The sequence below is a fragment of the Manis pentadactyla genome, chromosome 1 (assembly GCF_030020395.1).
Source record: "Manis pentadactyla isolate mManPen7 chromosome 1, mManPen7.hap1, whole genome shotgun sequence".
NCBI classification, from domain to species: domain Eukaryota; kingdom Metazoa; phylum Chordata; class Mammalia; order Pholidota; family Manidae; genus Manis; species Manis pentadactyla.
Window position 1 is genome coordinate 182,210,774 of NC_080019.1, and position 18,797 is coordinate 182,229,570.

General features: G+C 40.5%; 1 protein-coding gene across 8 annotated transcripts in view; it reads right to left on the reverse strand.

Annotated features, from left to right (window-relative positions):
- Positions 1 to 18,797, reverse strand: part of GRIK1 (glutamate ionotropic receptor kainate type subunit 1) — a 366,591-nt gene that overhangs the window by 91,370 nt on the left and 256,424 nt on the right. For all 8 annotated transcript variants that reach the window (XM_036926325.2, XM_036926321.2, XM_036926328.2 and 5 more), the window contains 3 exons: positions 14,886 to 14,939; positions 11,688 to 11,861; positions 3,485 to 3,628 (listed from right to left, as the gene is read on the reverse strand). In XM_036926325.2, coding sequence (XP_036782220.2) covers positions 3,485 to 3,628; positions 11,688 to 11,861; positions 14,886 to 14,939 — 372 coding nt within the window. The remainder of the gene's footprint in view (positions 1 to 3,484; positions 3,629 to 11,687; positions 11,862 to 14,885; positions 14,940 to 18,797) is intronic.

The following is an 18,797-nucleotide window of genomic DNA, read 5'->3' on the forward strand; positions in this document are numbered from 1 at the left end:
AACAGATTAAATCTCAGGGTCTGTGCTCCCAGTGCCAAAGTTAAACAGGCTGGCCTATTCCTGAGACCCCTGCCTCACTCTCCCACCAGAACGTATGGCTCTGGTAAACAAGTCTAGTTCAGACACTGGTTTTTGCCTTATTGAGTGGTTTCTGGATATGATATTCATATACTAAGTATATTCTACAGTGCTTGATTCTAGGTGCTGTTATTCATTTGTTAGTTCATTCACTTGCTTGGTGTGTACTTTGTGGGTGCTCATTCTATGCCCAGTGTTGTGCAAGAACTAGGGAATCAAAACTGGAAAAGCACAGCTTAGAGATAGTCATGCAAATAAGTATGATGGTCTAACAACAATGGTAATGAAGGTAAGGAGCCAAAACTTGTGAGTCAGGGCCAGCAGAGAAGAGCCAGTGCTTGAGTTGAGACACAGGAGATGACCCAGAGGAGGTATTCTAATCCGAGGCAAGAGAATTTGGTAGGAGCCTATGGCAAGTTTGGGGAGCCACATTAGGTTCAGCAAGTGCCAGGACAGGGCAGGAGTTGAGAGAGAGGTGTATAGGGGAGCAGGCACTGGATCACTGGAGATTCCACGTATCCTGCTAATGAGTATAGATTTTATCCTGAGGCTTAGGAAAGCTTCAAATGAAGCCTATCATTCTCCCAATAGGTAAATTCATATTAATAGAAGAAACATTTCTTAATTTGGGGGGCGGTATTTCCCTATAGTGGCAAGTTCCTGTTGCTTATGCAATGGATGGAGTCCCAGTAATGGTTGTTAATTGGGAATTTACAATCTCCTAATATGCATTTGTTTAGCAAATGCCGAGAGACAACACTATAGCACATTCTATCATGTTTAAAATATTGTTTAATTCTTCTCCTCTGTCTAGTCAGCCTAAGACACTGGAATGTAGTTAACTGGAGAGACCTGTCCGAAAGGCTTATTGATTCTCAATGATGTGCGGAGTTATCAGGGATTCTTGCACAGGCAACTACCTCTCTGCTCGGGAAGTTTACCTCCTGTGACGAATGTGATCTTCGCCCCATAAATTCAATCTGCTGACTTGCTCCTTTATATTATTTCTGATAGTTTTGGAAATCCTCTGGAAAGTGACAGTTACTAAAAGAAAGGACTTGGGGAAGTTTTAGAACTAAGTGCCTTATCTCATGTTTCTTAATAAAACCCAATGCCTGCAAACTTTTGTTGAATTATGTCCTCCTTGAAAGAAACATCTGCATTTTCTCACTTTCACATATTTTAGTTTGTCTCAGAATTCCCTCAGTGCCAGTCCTTCACCAGGCTGGGGTATTGCTTCTGGTTACCCACCTTCCCATCTGCTCTTCATATACCTACCCCCTGCCAAAGGTAGCACATAGGGTCATGACTCAGGAGACAACAGGGAGAAGGGTGCAATGGTGATCAAGGTTTCTAATGCGCTCCCCCAACCCCATTTCTCTTCCACTCCCAGCTGTGGAGCCTGAGAATAGGGAATTTGCTCTTTGGAGTTACTGGATGTCAAATGCTTTCTTGCTTTCAATGTGGCCCCTCATCTTGGAGCTCATTATTTCTTTAAATATGTCTCACCATGGATGGTGTGGTAAATCCACTTTCTTATGCAACTTCAGGACAAGCAAAAAGGTGCTGGGGGTGCTTTTTGAGTGTTTGATCCCAAGCTTTCATGTGGCCACATGACTCTCCTTGCACTGGTATGAGATAAAAGGAAGCCAGCTGTTTCCTTGTTAAAGATCAAGGTGATCATGGCAACTTGGGACACAGCCATGATTGCTGCAGGGAGAGCAGAGGCTCTGTGATGTTTTTCTATTAGGCACAGTCCATCAGATTTATGTAGCTGTCAGAAGAGGGTATCTCATTTCATGCCTTTTTGTGATTTCTGTGTTGTCATTGCCAGGTTTAAATTCCTGGCATCACCCTCAGTAAACTGAATGAAGCTCTTATTAGTGGTCCATTCCAATGGCAAGAGAACAGCTAGTATTTCAGATTCTTACTCACTATGTTCTTCATAAGTACTAACCTTGCTCTTTATCCTCACAATAACTGTGAAACAGAAGGTGTTGACCTCCTTGTACAGATGAGAAAACTGAGACAAAAGGAGTTTAAGTAATTTTTTCCAGGTTATATTGCTCATAAATGTTAGTGGAGCTGGGATTTAAACCCAAGTAACCATGCTAGGACTAGGACAAGTTAAGAGAGGTGCTCAGGGCACAAAATTTAGGGAAGCACCCCCTTTTAGTTTCTTGTAAGTGCAGGGTTCAAACCTGAGAGTGAGTGGTTCCTTAAACCATGTGCCTTTGAATCAGCACCTTCTTGCTACTTGCCACACCGTAGTCCTAGCCTTTCACATAACCTTGCTTTGGGTCTGGGCTGTGGTTAACACCGTCACATGTCCTGCCTTTCTGGTTCTCACCCTATGGATCAAAGTCAGCTTTCAATGGGGAAGTAGATTGTACAGCCTGAGAAGGGGTTTGTAGGTGCTAAAGAGACCAGCAGAGATAGAACACACAGTAGGTATCTTTTTTTAGGAGTTGTCCCTCACTCTTGGCTGGGCATTCTTCTCTTGCACTCTGTTCTCTCCCTTTCTTCTTTTCTATGGCTTTGTCCCACTCCAGTAGAGAGAGGAATACATACACTCTTCATTTGAAGGTAAATGTCTGCGTCCCATAGAGAAAACATAGAGAAAAAGCCTTCTCAGCTTCACAGAGTAGGGTATATACTCAGGTCTGGCTGCTCCCAAGTGCCTTATTTCATCTTGTCAAGTCCAGACACACCCTGAGGTCCATGCTGAGGTTAAGGATTATCCAAGGAAAACATGTTTCAGAACAAGGTCTGGTGAAGGGAGGTCAAATTGTCTCAGAGAAAAATGAAAGGTTGGGCGAATAGTCCATGATCCCAGGGCAATAGTGAAGAACTCTCTTCCCCCAAATATCCTGTATTCTTGGAAATCCTTTAGTGCCCTGGGTAGGTTTTGAATGCCACTGGACCTTTCTGGTGTGCTCACAAATGGCAACATAATAAATATATCATTAGGACAAAGAGGCCCATTCAGTTCTGCACAACTTGAGATTTAGGAAACCACTGGGATGATGGGTTGACAATGTGGGAACTATCTATGGTACCACTCAATGATGGACCAACATACTCTGTGACTCAGTGGGCCATGGAATAAGCACCTATGAGCTCTTATGAACATGTGGGGCCAGCAGCAGCTGGGGCAGTGCTGAAGGCAAGTGTTTGTTATGACCTGGTAGCTTCTTTGAACATCTCAACATCGCACTGAAAAACTCCTGCATAGTTCTTTTAGACACACTTTTACCAGTGAGATCCCAGCTGACTGGCTAATGACATCTTCTTCTCCTTTACAGACATCATGCCCACAGAGCCATGTGGGTAGACCACACTAAATGAACAAGTCAGACAGTGCTAAGCCAAAGACAGAATTAGTCTGTGAAGGAATATCACTTGCCTCTTTGATCAGGTTCATAAATCTGGGTCCAAGGCGCCATGGCTTGTGTCGATGGCACTGTAGGGAGCTGACAGTCAGCTGGGAAGCCCGGTGGGAGGCAATGGCCACCATGTACACGGCATCATACATCAGAGCTGCCTCCGTCTGTAGAGGGAAACACACCGTATCTTCAGTTCCACCTTTGCTTACCTCCCTTTGCCTGCATAATCATTCTGCCTGCTTCCTTATCTCCTGTTTGTCTGATCTCAACAGCCACTTATTCTCCACCTGAACAGTTTTCATTTTCCAATAGCTATTTTTCTCCCAAATAATACCTCATACTCCAGAGTAAATTGGAGTCATAGCTCTGTTCTGTTTTGAGGTCTTTAAAAAAACAACCCAACAACTCAGATCAGGCACAGATGAAATATTTTTCAGGGAAGAAACATTTTTAGAGTGTTGAAGTATGGTGTTAAGGATTGACCACATTGAGTTCCAAGCCAGTAAGGCTCAATTATTTCAATACCAGATTTTGAAATGGATACTGAAGTTCCCCAATATTTGTATCTCTTTCTATATCTATTTACTTGTTTCTATTTGGTAGAAAGAAACTGCTGCAAGTAAAACTAAAGTAATTTCCAGATAAGGATACTTGTGCTCACTTCCATTTACCCAAGTCAACGAGACTATAGACATGGAATCGAATTCAACAGCAAGTTGAAAGAGATCCTTTGAAGAGTAGACCTGTGTAACTTGCTCAGAATATGCCTGCTCTTGTCAGCATTTGCTTTCCTGAGAGAGAGTGTAAAGTAGTCATTCCTTTCTGGGCCAGAGCATCTTATTTTTAACTTCCTCATGAAATTTTACTCATTTACAAAATTTCACATAAAACTTGCAGCACTTTATGAAGTATACTACTTTGAGGTTTTAAGGATAAAATGCTATAATACTTACACATTTTACTGGATGGTTTTCATTGCAGCTTCGTTTGAAATTCTCAACAACCTCCCCAAATTGGCAGAACAGATAGGTAAAACTATTACATAGGAAAACTGACCTCCAGATAGGATATTGGGTTTTGTGGGATCATGCATATCACTGATAATTGGTAGAGTTAAGTCTAGAATCTGGGTCATAGAATGACGCTTATCATGTGGTTTTCCAAAATCTGTTGATTTGCTATGCATTTGTCGAGCATGTCTTGAGGAAGGCAGAAGGAGGATAAAGGTTATTACATCTTGCATTATATCCATCTTTGAGTCCATAGAATGTCTCTACTTGGAATCTTTATTATCTTGTGCAATCTCTATTATTGCATTTTTCCATGTGTATATATAGTCACATCTGTTCTCATTAAGAATGTGGGGTTCTTGAAGGCAGAAACTGCTGGACTTCATTCTTTAGTGGTTAGCACAGTTATTGACATATAAAAGTTGTTCAATAAGTGCTTGCTGAAGAAATTAATGTTATTTCATCCCTTCAAATAAAATACATTTTTGCAAGAATTGCATAATACCAAGACTTTAAGAATATTTCTAAGATAAATTGTTTCACTCATATTTATATGATTGATATATAGATGTTAGGTTGGTGATGGTGGTAGTGGTGATTGCTAAAGCTTAAAGATGCTTTGATCATTTCAGATCAAAACCGATACAATCCATTTTATAGAAGAGCGGAGATTCAGGGAAATTAAGTGACCAGTCCAAGGTCACTCTGCTAATCAGCTACATGGACAGAGGTTTAAATCAGGACTGCCTGACTCTAAAACCCACATTCTTCATTGCTCTGCTGTATTAATTGGGCGTATTTGAAGGAGAGTAATCAATTGGCGTAATGAGATTTTTGAAACCCAATCAATGAAATTGGTGACTTTTTTGAACTCTTATCATGTGTCAGGTACTCTTCTAAATATTTTGTAAACCCTGGATCTCCACCATAACCTTTAACTCCTTTGTGGATAAAGAACAAGGTTAAATGGCATCTCAAGACTAATGGTGGGAAAGCCAATATTCAAAGATGGAAAGTTAGTGCTGGGATTCAGTCTCTCAACCACAAAGCTGAGCTGCCTCTGAAGCAAGTATTTGTCTGATGATGCCAATTAATTACAATCATACCTCAATAATGGTTAATATTCATTGACAGTTTATTACATCCCAGACACTATATACAGTTTACACATGCCATCTTCTTTAATCATTGAAATAAAGCCTTTAAAATAGATGTTGTCTACATTTTACAGACAGGGAAACTAAGGCTTGGAGTAATAACTAGGAAGTAACTTTAATAACTTGCTTAAAATTACGTAGCCACCAAGGAAAGAAGTGAGGATTTCAACTCAAGATCATAAACTAGGATTTCAGTTCTCATACACTTAGCCACCATGCTACTGGGACTTGGATTTTTTAGCAGTGGAATATACTCTTTTTACAAAATCTTGTGTATATTCACTAACTGATCTGATAGAGAAGTGTGAGGAGAGGAATTCCAATGATCAAACTTTTCCATAAAGTCAGGAAAGATTTTGGCTTTCTTTGACAAGCTGGGTAATAACAAGGTTCAAACTATTGGCCTGATCAGTGCATTTTAAATTCAAAGAAGAAAACCATTTATTCTAAAACTATGCCTCCTCTTGACATACAATGTTTTCTTAGATGGAGGAGACATTTATTCTGTTTTATAGCACTAATAAACTAGTGCTGAATTTCCTCCCCATTTCAGTTTTGTGCTGGAGGCCTGCTTACCTAACAACAACTCTCAAGTCATTTTAGATAAATGTAAAATAAATTGGCCTGTGTTTCAAATTTTATTCTTCTCAATGTGTTTATGTTCACATTTCATTTATATCTAAAGCCTGAGTGAAACCACATTACTCAAGGCCCCTAAGAGAATCTTTTTACCACACCATGGATCATGAAACAAGCATATAGAAAGCAGGCTTCTCTCCAGTACACAATGTTTTGGTCATTACAACAATGTGCCCTAAAGGGGTAACTCAGTGGGTCTGGGATGCTCCAACTCTGCATCTTTCCAAGAAAGGAGAGGTCTTTGGACCCTGGGAGATAACCTCTGAATCTTTGGAATGTCCACTTGGTCAGAGTGCTTTTTGAATCCCTTTGGTCTTGGGTAATGCTATACAGTTCATGTGTTTATCTGGAGTTCATTGTTTATCTGGAGTCATGAACCATGCTGCCTCAGTTTGACCGCTGGAATGGCTGGAGACTGAGTAATGAGATCAGCAATATGGGTGCTCCATGCCTATGTGACTGATTCCCAATAAAAATCTTGGACACCAAGGCTTGGGTGCGTTCTTTTTATTGGCAACACTTCACACCTGTTGCTGCAAGTCATTGCCGAGAGAAAGGAGTACTGTCAGTGCGACTCTTCTGGGAGATGACCTCCAGAAGCTTTCTCCTGATCAATTGTATCTCTGAATATAACAGCTCTTTGGACTTCTGTGAGTCCTTCTACCAAATCATCAAACCTGAATGTGGTCTTGGGGACCCCATGCAATCCAGTGAGAGGTTGTCCCACCTTAGGGAAGAGGACTAGCAACATGATACGGCCTTATAGCATTCCCACATTTTACTACAGTATGGAACTGTTGTGGGAAAAAGCTAGAAGATATTGGGGTGCTGAAGGGAGATGTAATCTTTGGGGAGCAAATGGGAAAAAAGCACAGATTTATCATCATCTCTGCAAATTCAGAAATGTTGACTAATCTGTTATGGACGCACCAGGCAGTTTTCTAGGAGGGAAGTACTTCCCAAATAACACCTCCTCCTCCTCTCCTCATTTCCTGAACTTCCTCTTTCAGTTGCTGCAAAGAGCTTCCTCTATGATGATCCAAATATCTCACCCACAGCATAGAGTTAAGAGGACTTTGCCTCTTGGTATGATGTAGCTAGTTTCTCCTGTGGGGGTGGGTGCTGCTGAGGGAGCCACAGTGGAAGGAGGGATGGTGAGTGTCTCCCCAGGATGCTGGGAAGAGCAGCCCACAGCGAACTGGGGTCTGGAAGTGCGCTGAGGAAGGTCCAAAGATATCACCACATACAATCTAGAAATTCAGTAATTAGGACAGCAGCTTCAGGAGGTTCAGTGAAGACTGGCACAGAGGTTGGCGTTTTGAGAATATCAATGAATTTTTTCCAGCTTTTGAGAGAGATGATGAGGAGTTGGGAAAAGAGGACCCTCTGTGGAGTTGGAGAGCATGTCTGGGGGATTGCACTGGTCACACAGAGTCACATGGGTCCCAGGTAAGGGGCCATTTTGGCAGCATGTGAAAGCCAAAGAATGTATCTCTTGTGAACAAATGGATTCTGGTTTGGTATTTCAGAATGTCTTTTGTTCTTCTTTTATTGACCACAAATTGGCAAAACATCAGGTACCATCAAGTTAATTCAATTCTATGTCCTAGAGGCTTTGTATTTGTTATCTCACCTCATCTGTAGAATAATACTGTAAAGTACTGTTCTACAGATGAGCAAGCAGGCTCAGAGAGACTAAATAACTTGGGTCCTTTAGCTATTCAGGGACATAGGTAGGACTTCAATCTTGGTTTTCCTCATCTGGAAAGATCTTGATTTTTCCACTGAGTCCAGCTGCCTAGTATCCTTAGTCACTGGAGAATCAGTGGACAGTCAAGGTGGGCACTCAAAGTTCTCTCTGTGGATCATGATTATAGGAAGTGCTTACATGTAAGATAAAACTACTGACTTCATATCATGAATGCATTTGAATAGCTGGGAAGGCAAATGACAGATCAATATTGTGTTGTTTCCATGACTCCTATGCAGTATTCAATCATATACAATTAATTTCAACTGTCAGAGGAGAATCTTAGAATGGGCCACCCTATTACTCCAGTCTATCTGAAAGCGAATAGATTGAATCAGCCCAAGTACTAAGGGAAAATAAAACGTAGTGAAAAGGAATGAAGTAGATTTTAGAAAATCACTCCAAACTTCTTTTGAGTTAATTAACACTTTGGTTGATAAAATTCTTACTTTTTATAAATTTCAAGATGTTTTTAAATAATGAGTTTCAATATTTTTGAACTCTACTGACCCAGTAAATTTTCTTAATTAACTCAGTTTTAACCCTATTTTTAAAGTCAATATTTTTTTCTTTAATTAAATCTATGGCTTTTAAGTCTGGAGTCAAATTTTTGGGCTTGGACATGACTTGCTTCTTTCCAGTTTTGGATGTGTTTTGAAATATATAATAATATTATATATTATATAATATATATGTATAATATGCATATATTATACATATATATTATACTACAGTAATGGCATTACCTAAATATTAGTAGTGGTTAGCCTGGCTAATTTTTGAAATTATATTATTACTTTAGAATAATCTCCATCTTTGCTAATCATGCCCATTTCTTGTTTACAGGAGTTCTCTTTGGATTTTTACAGAACTATTTCAGGGCTATATGAATATTTTTCATTTAACATCTTGAGTCTGAGTAGAAGCGCAATTCATATTTATTTAGCACACTGATTTCTTTATTGAGTGCGTATCTTTTGAAAGCCTGCTTTGCAGGAGGCCTTTTCTATTGCTGGGGATAAAGCAGATCACAAAAAGATAAGGTGTCTGCCCTCATGGAGTTTATGTTCTTATAGGAAAGCCACTGAACAAACAAATCAAAATGTAACATATTAAGTCATAGGGCTACCTTGGAGAAAAGCAAAGCAGCCTAGGAGAGAGAATAATGGGGAAGGGCCCTCTATATCAGATAGGGGTTCGCAGACAACCTCTCTGTGGTAAAGCGGCATCTGAACAAACTGCAATAAGGGAGGGTTCTAGGCAGTGGGTGCAAAATATGGTAACGAGGCATGGGGATCCAAGATAGGAGACCCAGTGGAATGGAAACCACAGGGCTCTCTATCCACAAGGTGGAGAAGAAAGAGTTTGAATACCAAGGCCACTTGAGAACAAAGATTTGTTAGCACTGGCCTGGGGCTAGGGACATGGGTGTGCTCTCTTGAATCAATAATTAGTCCACTGGATTCCCTTATACTTGCCCTTTAACATTCTTGTGACTCAGTTTCTACTTTCCCAAATTAGCCACCTTTACTAGAAACAAAAAGGAAATAGCTACAAAACAGAGTCTTTGGATAAATGAACACCAATTTTATGCTTCATGGGATCAATTTCAAAGCTCCATTTAAAATTATTTTTCTTTTTATTGTATCTAAATGAGATGAGGGATGCTAATTAGCCTTATTGTGGTAATCATTTTATAGTATGGTAAGCCAAACCATTATACTGTACACCTTAAATTTATGCAGTGAAGGATGTCAATGATATTCAATAAAACTGGAAAACAAACTATATCTGCATGTTTATGGACCCAGCTTCTGGTGGATGCTGCATTCTACCACTCTTTTGGACTAGCATTGACATTACCTGACATACTTACTCTGCCCACTTTTAGCACCCTGGTGAGCCACCCTCTTCTGTTCTGTTAGTAACAATACTAACAGAGCTTTAGAAACCCTTCTCATAGGCGAAATGACAAACTCTAGGCAGAACAGGACCTCGTCCATTCCTGAGCACTTGGCTCTGCAGTGCCCCCTGCCCGCGGGAGAGCCGCTTGCCCAGGCCAGCAGTCTGGAAGGGCCTTGGAGCCCCATGCCTGGCCTGGTGTGGTGGGGATGGCACGGCTCTGTCTCTCTTCAGTGGTTTTCCTCATCTCAGTCAATGTGCACAAACTGTTCTGTCAGCTCAGTATAACTGAACACAAGATGCTTATTTTGGTAAAGTGAGTGAGCCATACTTGTGACGAGTATTTAATATTGGGGGTGAATCCACAATGGGTGTTGGCATAGTTCCAAATTGTAACTTTTTTACTGGTACATACCAAGCAACAGGTAACAATTATTTGACATCTCATCCTGTGATAGAAACCTCGTGGGGAGGCAGGGTAGGTGGGCACAAGGTTTTGAATCATATTTGAGCTCACTGGAGTTATAAATCCAAGAGGAAAAAGAGGAAAACCAACATATTAGCACACCTCTCCTCCCTCTCTTTGCTTGCCTCCTGCCCTTCCAGAAATCTAGCATTTCCCTGGATAGTCTCTACTTGCTCTTATTCAAAGCAATGTTTCAAATCATCCCAAGGCTCATTTATACCAAAATGTTTTCCATTATTATCTCTTAGATGATTTTTGTATAGTCCAAGAGTTATTTCAGGTTTGAAAAACAGTCAGAGACCTCGAACAATGGAATCACCCAGAACCATGTCATTCATTCATTTCTCCTATTCATTTATTCCTCATAAAGAAAAGGTAGAAAAAGGAAAGAAATCCCAAGTTCATTTCTCTGAGAGATGGTACCTTTCAGTTATCGGTAAATTGCATCTTAACAGCAAGAGTGCTTCTCTCCATGAAGGAACAGAGAATGAAATACTCTGCCAATTTACGATGCTATTACCTGCCCACATTCCCAATATCTTTCCCCTTGGATGACACTGTTCTTACACAGAAAGCCTTTTTAAAAAAAATTTCCTGCTATTTTCTTCATCATACAGGGAGCTTCATTAGTGAAATAGAACAAGGGTAGGTGCATTTGACAACAAAAGACAAATGATGTTAGTGAGAGGCTCTTTGAGGAGGCACTTTGCAATTTATCTGTTCAGCAGAATACCTCTCGCTTGTCAGGAGGCAGGCTTGGCATCTGTTTCAAGAGCAACATGTGGCTGGGGTGAAGCACTGTCAATGTCTGCAAAGGTGCGCCGTACATAGCCGGGACAGAAAGAGCAGGAACGCACTGAGTGTATGTAAATCTGCCAGTTTTTCACATGTGCCTCTGCTTGCTGAGGTGTGGTAGAAGCAAGGAAGGCAGACTGGTTCTGCATGCATGTTATAAGCAGCTTTTCCTCCCTTCGTCCTGAGGCCACATTCCCAGGGGTAAAACTTTCCATTTGCCCTTGCCTTGGTTTTTGCTTTGTCTCCATTTAGCTGCCAGCCATGGCTACTCTTCTTCACTTTTTTACCTGGAGCAAGTCGGAAAACTGGATATAGAAGTTTTTGATAGTAGCCATGCACAGGCTTTCAAAATACCTAAAAGGTCTACTTCGTCTTCTCTCATATAAGACAAGACACAGCTAATAACACTTTTTCCTTGCACTATAGAAGGCATATGAGATTCTTCACCTAGCCTCTAAGGAATTCAAACATTATCCCAAATACTTTTATTTTAAAACTACTCACTGTCATCATGCCATCCAAAAGGCCAGTCTCGGGCCTGGGAGGGGCCTGCAATCTCTCCATGGACCACTTCTCAATGATGGATGATACATGAGGGTTGTCTATATTAAGCAGCCGAAACCCAGTCATATTTACGCCACTGTACCTATAGAGTTCCAGATCTAAAGCAAATAAGTCCTGTGCAGTTAAAAATGATAAAAATAGAAAGTGTTAACATTTTCCTTGCCCTTCATGCAAAAGAGAATTAATGATTGCAGAAGACTCAAATAGATTAAAACAAAAATGGCAACCATCATCACGCTTTTTACTTCTATAAGAGAACATTTCACATTGTTTCCATTTGCAACCTTCCCCAGAAACTCTATGGCAGTATGCAGTTTTCATTTTTATCCAGTTTTTGCAATACTGTTAAAGTTTGGATAAGCCCAGAAGAGGAATTTGGCTGCTAGTAATTAGTATGCCCTTGAGCATGGGATGTGATATACTGAGAAGCTAGAGAATTCTGTTTCTAGGATACTGTCTTTGGGGAGTTGGAAGGGATCTTTGTGTCCATTTGGCTCAATGCTTTTATTTTATAGATGAGGAAACTGAGGTTCTGAGTGGTGATGTGACCGGCCGTAGAATGACCCACTTCTCAGGGGCAGCACCACCCTTCCCCAGCACGTCGTGTTGTGCCAAGGCTTGCAGAGGAGGCAAAATTTGGAACTTGCACCTGAATTTGTCAGACAGATCACTCTCAGCAGGAAAAAATACAATTGTCTGGTTCAAAGATGTCCCACACAACAAGGGTGAGAAGAACACTCACTGGACACAAACTCAAAGCAAGAACGAAAGGGTTCTCTTCAGAGAATAAACTGGAGTACATGGTTGTCCGGACGTGAGTATCTTAACAGTAGAATTTGTTCCCTTTCAGACAATGTTTGAGGAAAAGCAGTTTAAGCCACTCCAGTATTTTCCATTATGGATGAAACTCAGCGTAAACCTGAAGTTTATATTGCTTCACATTTAAAAGTTGATCATTTTAACTTTTTTTCCTATAAAGAAAGGTGAGACTCCAAAATATGTCATGAAAAATACCCCACATTTAAGAATAAAGGAAACTTTCAAAATAACACTTAACAGGAATAAAAAAACTTTCATAAATTTCCTAACAATGTAAGTATTTTATAAAAGTACAATACAAGATTGCACATTGTCTGCTATGATAATGGTTACTCAAGAGAAGCAGTTTCAGAAACACTCCAGGATTTGTATTTGCAGAAGATGCATATAAATCTATCCTTTTGAATGACTCTTCTGTAACATTGCTATCCCTTCCCAGGATAATTTTGAATAAGACTGTAGAACTAACTGTAAGAGCATACTCAGTGTCCTTAGCTCAGCATCAGAAAAAGTGCACTGCTTTTTAAAATGTTATCTTTTTTTCCCTTTGCATTATGTAACTCATTTTTGTTCTTCTTTAAGTTTTATTAATACTCATGGGCAAGAATGGTAAGAATATAATAGCAAAGCATAGCAGAATGCAGGTAAAACCAAAGGAAAATGCTTAAAGAAGCAAATTGAAGAATAAGACCCAATAAAGAATGATTCTTTTAGCACAGCCAATGAATAGAAGGAAAGTGACTCAAGCTACAGAAGGTCAGACAGAAACTTCCAAGATGTATATTGAATCCCTCATGGATTCAACAGTGCAGAAATGCCATGTACTAAAAATGAATACATTAAACATGTGCAAAATTAGGTTGGCTTCCAAATTGAGGTTTTTATCTAACAACAAAACAACACGGAAAATCCAAGGTCTGATAGTCAACATGCCCTTGTTAGTGAAGGATGAGGAAAGCAAGGGAGTGAGGGCCACGAGGGCATCTCTCAAGGGTCTTCACTGAAGATCAGCCTTTTTCGTTTCCATTGTCCATATTCTTTCTGCACTTCAATAAAACCAGCCCTTAGTGCTGTGTATGGATGGGGAAGATAGGATGTTCTGAGGCTGATGGCCATCTCACCTTGAGTAAAATTCAGATGTTTTTGGTGATGGGGGAAGGATTGTATTTACTGCAAACAGAGTAAGACACTTTCCGGCTCCCAAGGTTTCCCTTGACTGCTCCAACAGAGGAACCAATCAAGATGTCAGCCAGGAAGGGAAGGCCATGGAAACTTTAGTTCTTGTACTTCTGCCCTGCTTCCCACTCCCTTGTCCCAAACTCAGGAGCAGGGAGGGTCTTGACAACTGCCCCAGAGCATTTGTCTCCCAGTGTCCTCTGTGCCCCTTCATGCTCTCAGAGACACTTGTGTCAGGAATGCGATTCACTACTTCTATCAGTAGTGTGTGTATGACGGCTGCCTGGGCCTTGTTCCAAATTCTTTGATTTCCCAGCCTACCTTGCTAGTTTTATCTGGTACTCTTACTGAATTTTCCAGAATCTAGGCAGACTGTAATAGGCATACTTTTAAAGATTAGAAGTGGAAGTTGGTTCTGTGTTTCCTTCTCATGTAAGAAAGTGGAATGTGTGTGTGTGTGTGTGTGTGTGTGTGTGGCAGGGAGGGGGGCGTTGCATTGTGTTGGGGTGTGTGGGGCTGATCATGAAACTGATTGAATGAGAGTCATCACATCATTTTGATGTATTAAGTGATCCAAATCGTTTTCCTTTGGTCTGATAATCTCTAAAAATGTAAAGCATTATAGTTTCTTTTGAATTTCTGAAGCTTTAAGCCATGACTTTTCTTATGGCAAAAAAAGTTCACTGTGCAAAGCATATCTCAAGCTCCTTTCCTTGATGGACTTCAAAACACCTGACAGGTGACCCCTGGCTAACCCTGCTATCTACTAGACACAGGCAGGTAAATCATATCAGATCAAAGAATGCCGAGATACACTTCGCTGTGCCTTCTAATGTATATAGGAAAGGTAGATGACTCTTCTTTATGAACAGTTTGCACTTTGACAGTTTCTATTTAATGAAAGTTTCATTTTAATCTCTTTCTGGATGCACATGCATTGATGCTATTTAAAAAAAAAAAGAAAGAAAACTGGTGTTCAGTATTTCTGGATTTAGAGGATTCTCAGGAAAGTAAGAAAAATCCCCATGACAATATCCTGCCTTTGGCACTGGTAGGGCTGATTCTGAAATAAGTGGAGATGGTTTCCTATTGAACTTTTACTGGGAAAATCCCTTTGGTTTTCCTGTTGGATTTTTTGCTTACCAGGGTTGTAAAAAAGTAGTGATAGTACTCTGTCATCATGCCCACAAACAGAATCTGCAAAAGAGAAATAAGGACAAAGAATCAAAAACAGAATTATAGCAGCAGATTTGTATGGTGACGTAGAGAACAGGAAAGGGCTTTGGAAATACACAGACTTAGCCCATCGGAAGCCTGAGAAGAATCAGCGGCGGATGTGGGGCTGGGACCCAGGCCACTCACCTCCATCCGACGCTCTTTCATTATATTTGTGTTTGACTTTCATCGAAGTAATTATTCTGATGATCAAATTTAAAAATAGCTTATGCTCCACAGATTTTATATGTGGGGCTGTCCATTAATGAGGTAGGGTTTTGCCTTCCCCACTGACTAGGCTTCTGAGTAATTCCATGCTTAGATGTATATTTTATGGGTTGCTTTAGCTTTAGAACTTATCGTTGTTCTTCAGAATAGAATTCATTAAGTGTTGAATTGGCAAAACTGATATGTAGACTTGTCTAGTAGTAGCATATTTTATAAATAAAAGTATTGAATTCACACTATGGTTTTCTCTCGGCATGTTGGTATTTCAACTAAAAGACATTAAGGGATTAAGAAAATGTCACATCAAGATAAATGTCAGTTTTTCAAATAAGAAGTATAATCATGATATGCGGAGTTTTCTAATGGTTCTTTGCAAAGCTGACTTTCCTAAGAAGCTCTACCTTCTTTGAATTTTGATACTGTACTTCTCTGCTGGCCTGGCCAGGGGGCGCTGACCTGGGCTGTTAGTCTAGGCAATGGTACTAGACATGTTAGCAAGGCAGTACTGCTAGGAACCGTTTCTGGTTCTATTTGAATCAATTTTAATGGCACAAACACATCACATCACACACACTAATAATTAAATGCGGCTGTTAATACAATGTGTATTGATGACACATACCTCTGAATTGCTTCCTCTAATATATTCTTTTAATAATGGTTGTTTCCTAGCAGAATTATTCTTATTAAACAGCCCTTTGACATCATATCATTGACTTAGGTCGATAGACAATAAAACAACATTGTATTGTATATAATTTCAATAACATTATATACCTATAATAGCGAATGTATTGAGTATCTACTACTTTTCTTGATTTTGGAACTCAGTGTGGATGTCATTGGTGCCATTGCTAATCTCCCAACTTAAAGTGCATGTAATGAAACTGCATTTCCTGGCCTCTTGTGCTTGGGTGGTGTGGTGTGCTGATTTTAGCCAAGGAGGTGGGAAAGATACTGCAGTATAGTGAGTCATAAGAAATATATATTTGGTCATACATATGACCAAATATATATTTCCAGGTATATTTAGTCTTCATCCACAGTTCCTGAAAACACGGCAGAGTCTTAAAGGTGAAATGGGTGTTTGTCATGTTAATGAGAGACTTTTGGACCCCACCCAAGGGCAAGGCTGGAGGCTGAATCAGCCAATGGCCAATAACTCAGTCAATCATGACTGTGCAATGAAGCCCCCAAGAAAACCCCTGAGAAGAGCTGATCACCCTCTGCTCTGCTCTGCTCGGTGGATCCTGCTCCTCAGTCGGAGAGAGCTTCTATGCCTGGGGAACCAGACTGCCTCCACATGCCACCAAGCCAGGTGTCAAGCTCCACGAGGACAGAAGCTCCTTTTTTTAGGAAATTTGCCCTATATCCCTCTTCATCTGGCTGTTAACTTGTATCCCTCATGGTGTCCTTTATTAAACTGGTAAACATGTTTTCCTGAGTTTTGTGAGCCGCTCTAGCAAATCAATCGAACCTAACTGGGGGTTTGTGGGAACCTTCAGTCTGTAGCTGGTAGGTCAGAAGCACAGGTAAAACTGCCTGGGGCTTGCAAACCAGTGTCAGGAGTTGAAGGTGGAGGGCAGTCTCGTAGGGCTGCGCCCTTAACCTGGGGTATCTGGTGCTGCCTCTGGGAGGATGGCTTCAGAATTGAGTTGAGCTCTTGGACACCCTGCTGGTGTTCAGGAATTGCTTTGTGTTAGTATGTGTGGGAAGACTCTCTCCCACATACACACGTGGGAATCAGATGGAGTTATACAGGAACCCAATGGAGTTACACTACTGTCACTGCTTTGTATAATATTATTGTTGTATATGTATAGGAAAAGATTATACCATTTCAGATACTGATATATGTCACCCCCCAGAGATCTCACTCACCCTGGCAGGTGACTAGCATGGTATCAGTGCCAGAACAAGCTGTTTTTCTTCTGAGTAAGTATGCTTTTCTGTTTCATGAATCTGGCAAAGTATTTAAATGCTCTTGTTAATGACTTTGTTTTGGTTGCTAGGGAGTTTTAAGGTTGAAATTGTGGGTCTTCCATTAGCAACTAAATAGGAACATAGAGTATATATTCTATATGTGTTAGCATCATTCAGCTTCATATTTTTCTTACCTCATTTCCACTTTTGTCCAACTCCTTTTCCTTTTAAAAAAATACTTATCACTGTTTCCAATGTATTTTTCTGTACTGCTTCAATTCTTTGTATAATAAAACTATATAACACATGATAAATAACATGGTTGCGAGAAGCTGAATGATTTTGTTCCATAAAGAGAGATGAACTATTCAGATCTGACATAGCTGGATTGGGTTGGAGAAACAAAAGAGGCCTCCAACAAAAATACCATTTGTAGTTAATCATACCCTATGGACCTGCAGAATCAATTATAAGAACTCAAAAGAGACTCTGATGGTTAGTTTTATTGTCATCTTGGTTGGGCCAAGTGGAACCCAGATTAAACATTATTACTGGGTGTATCTTTGAGAGTGTTTCTGATGAGATAAGCTTTTGAATTGGTGACTTAAAAGACAGATGACCCTCCCCAGTGTGTGGGCATCATTCAATCCACTGAGGGCCTGAACAGAAAAAAAGGCAGAGGATGGAGGAATTCTTCCCTTTTGCTTCTGGGCTGACTGCCTAAACCGGGACATTTGTTTTCTTCTGTCCATGGGCTGAGATCTTCACCACTGGCTCTTTTGTCTCAGGCCTTCAGACGTGGAATTACACCATAGCTTTCCTGGGGCTCCAGCTTACAGATGGCAGACTTGTGGGCCTTCTAAGCCTCCAGGGTCCTGTGAACCAATTCCTCATAATAAATCTCTTCATACATTTCTCCAGTTGTGTCTATGTCTTTGGAGAAACCTGACTAATACAGAGAACAGTACCCAAAGACTAAAAGTCCTGCATGCTCTGCATACTTATGACATCCCATTCTATCTATGTAGCATAATCATTGAACTAGTGAGGGGAAGGCTTTTTTCTGTATTTGAAGGCCTTTCTTGTATGATGTGATTATGGAAGTGTCACCTGATTATTCTGTTGTTTCAGTGGCTAGAAAAGAATTACTGTTTTCTTTTCTTTTTTTTTTTTGTAGTTAAAATGAATCTTCAGAAGGCAGGAGAAAACTCACTGGCAGGTAACCCTTGAAAAGACAATTCTAATGGTCTCACTGTTACCAGTATGCTCTGGAACATGATTATTGCTCATTACCAATGGTGGCCCCACCTTGGCCCAGCTGCATTCTGTAGTTATTCCAACAGGACTCCCATGACCTTGCTCACAGCAGCCTTGACTCTTCTTGGCCTAGCTCTGTTGTTCTTGGCAATGACTGTCTCTTGGATTTAGATGGGTGAAGTCACCACATACAGCCTGAGCAGCACAAAGACCATATTTCAGTGTCTTGAAAGCCCTCATTCAGGTCTAGATGAAGGTGACCAAGATCCCTGTGGTTGGTGGTAGAGCTGCCCTAAGATACCTGGAGAGCAAATGTCTTTCAAGAACATCTGCTGGTATTTAAGCAGCTCACACCATATTTCAACCTGATCACTTTCCAGAAGGCAATGCAGTACTAGAGAGACAGCAACAAAAGATTCTCCACAAATTCTC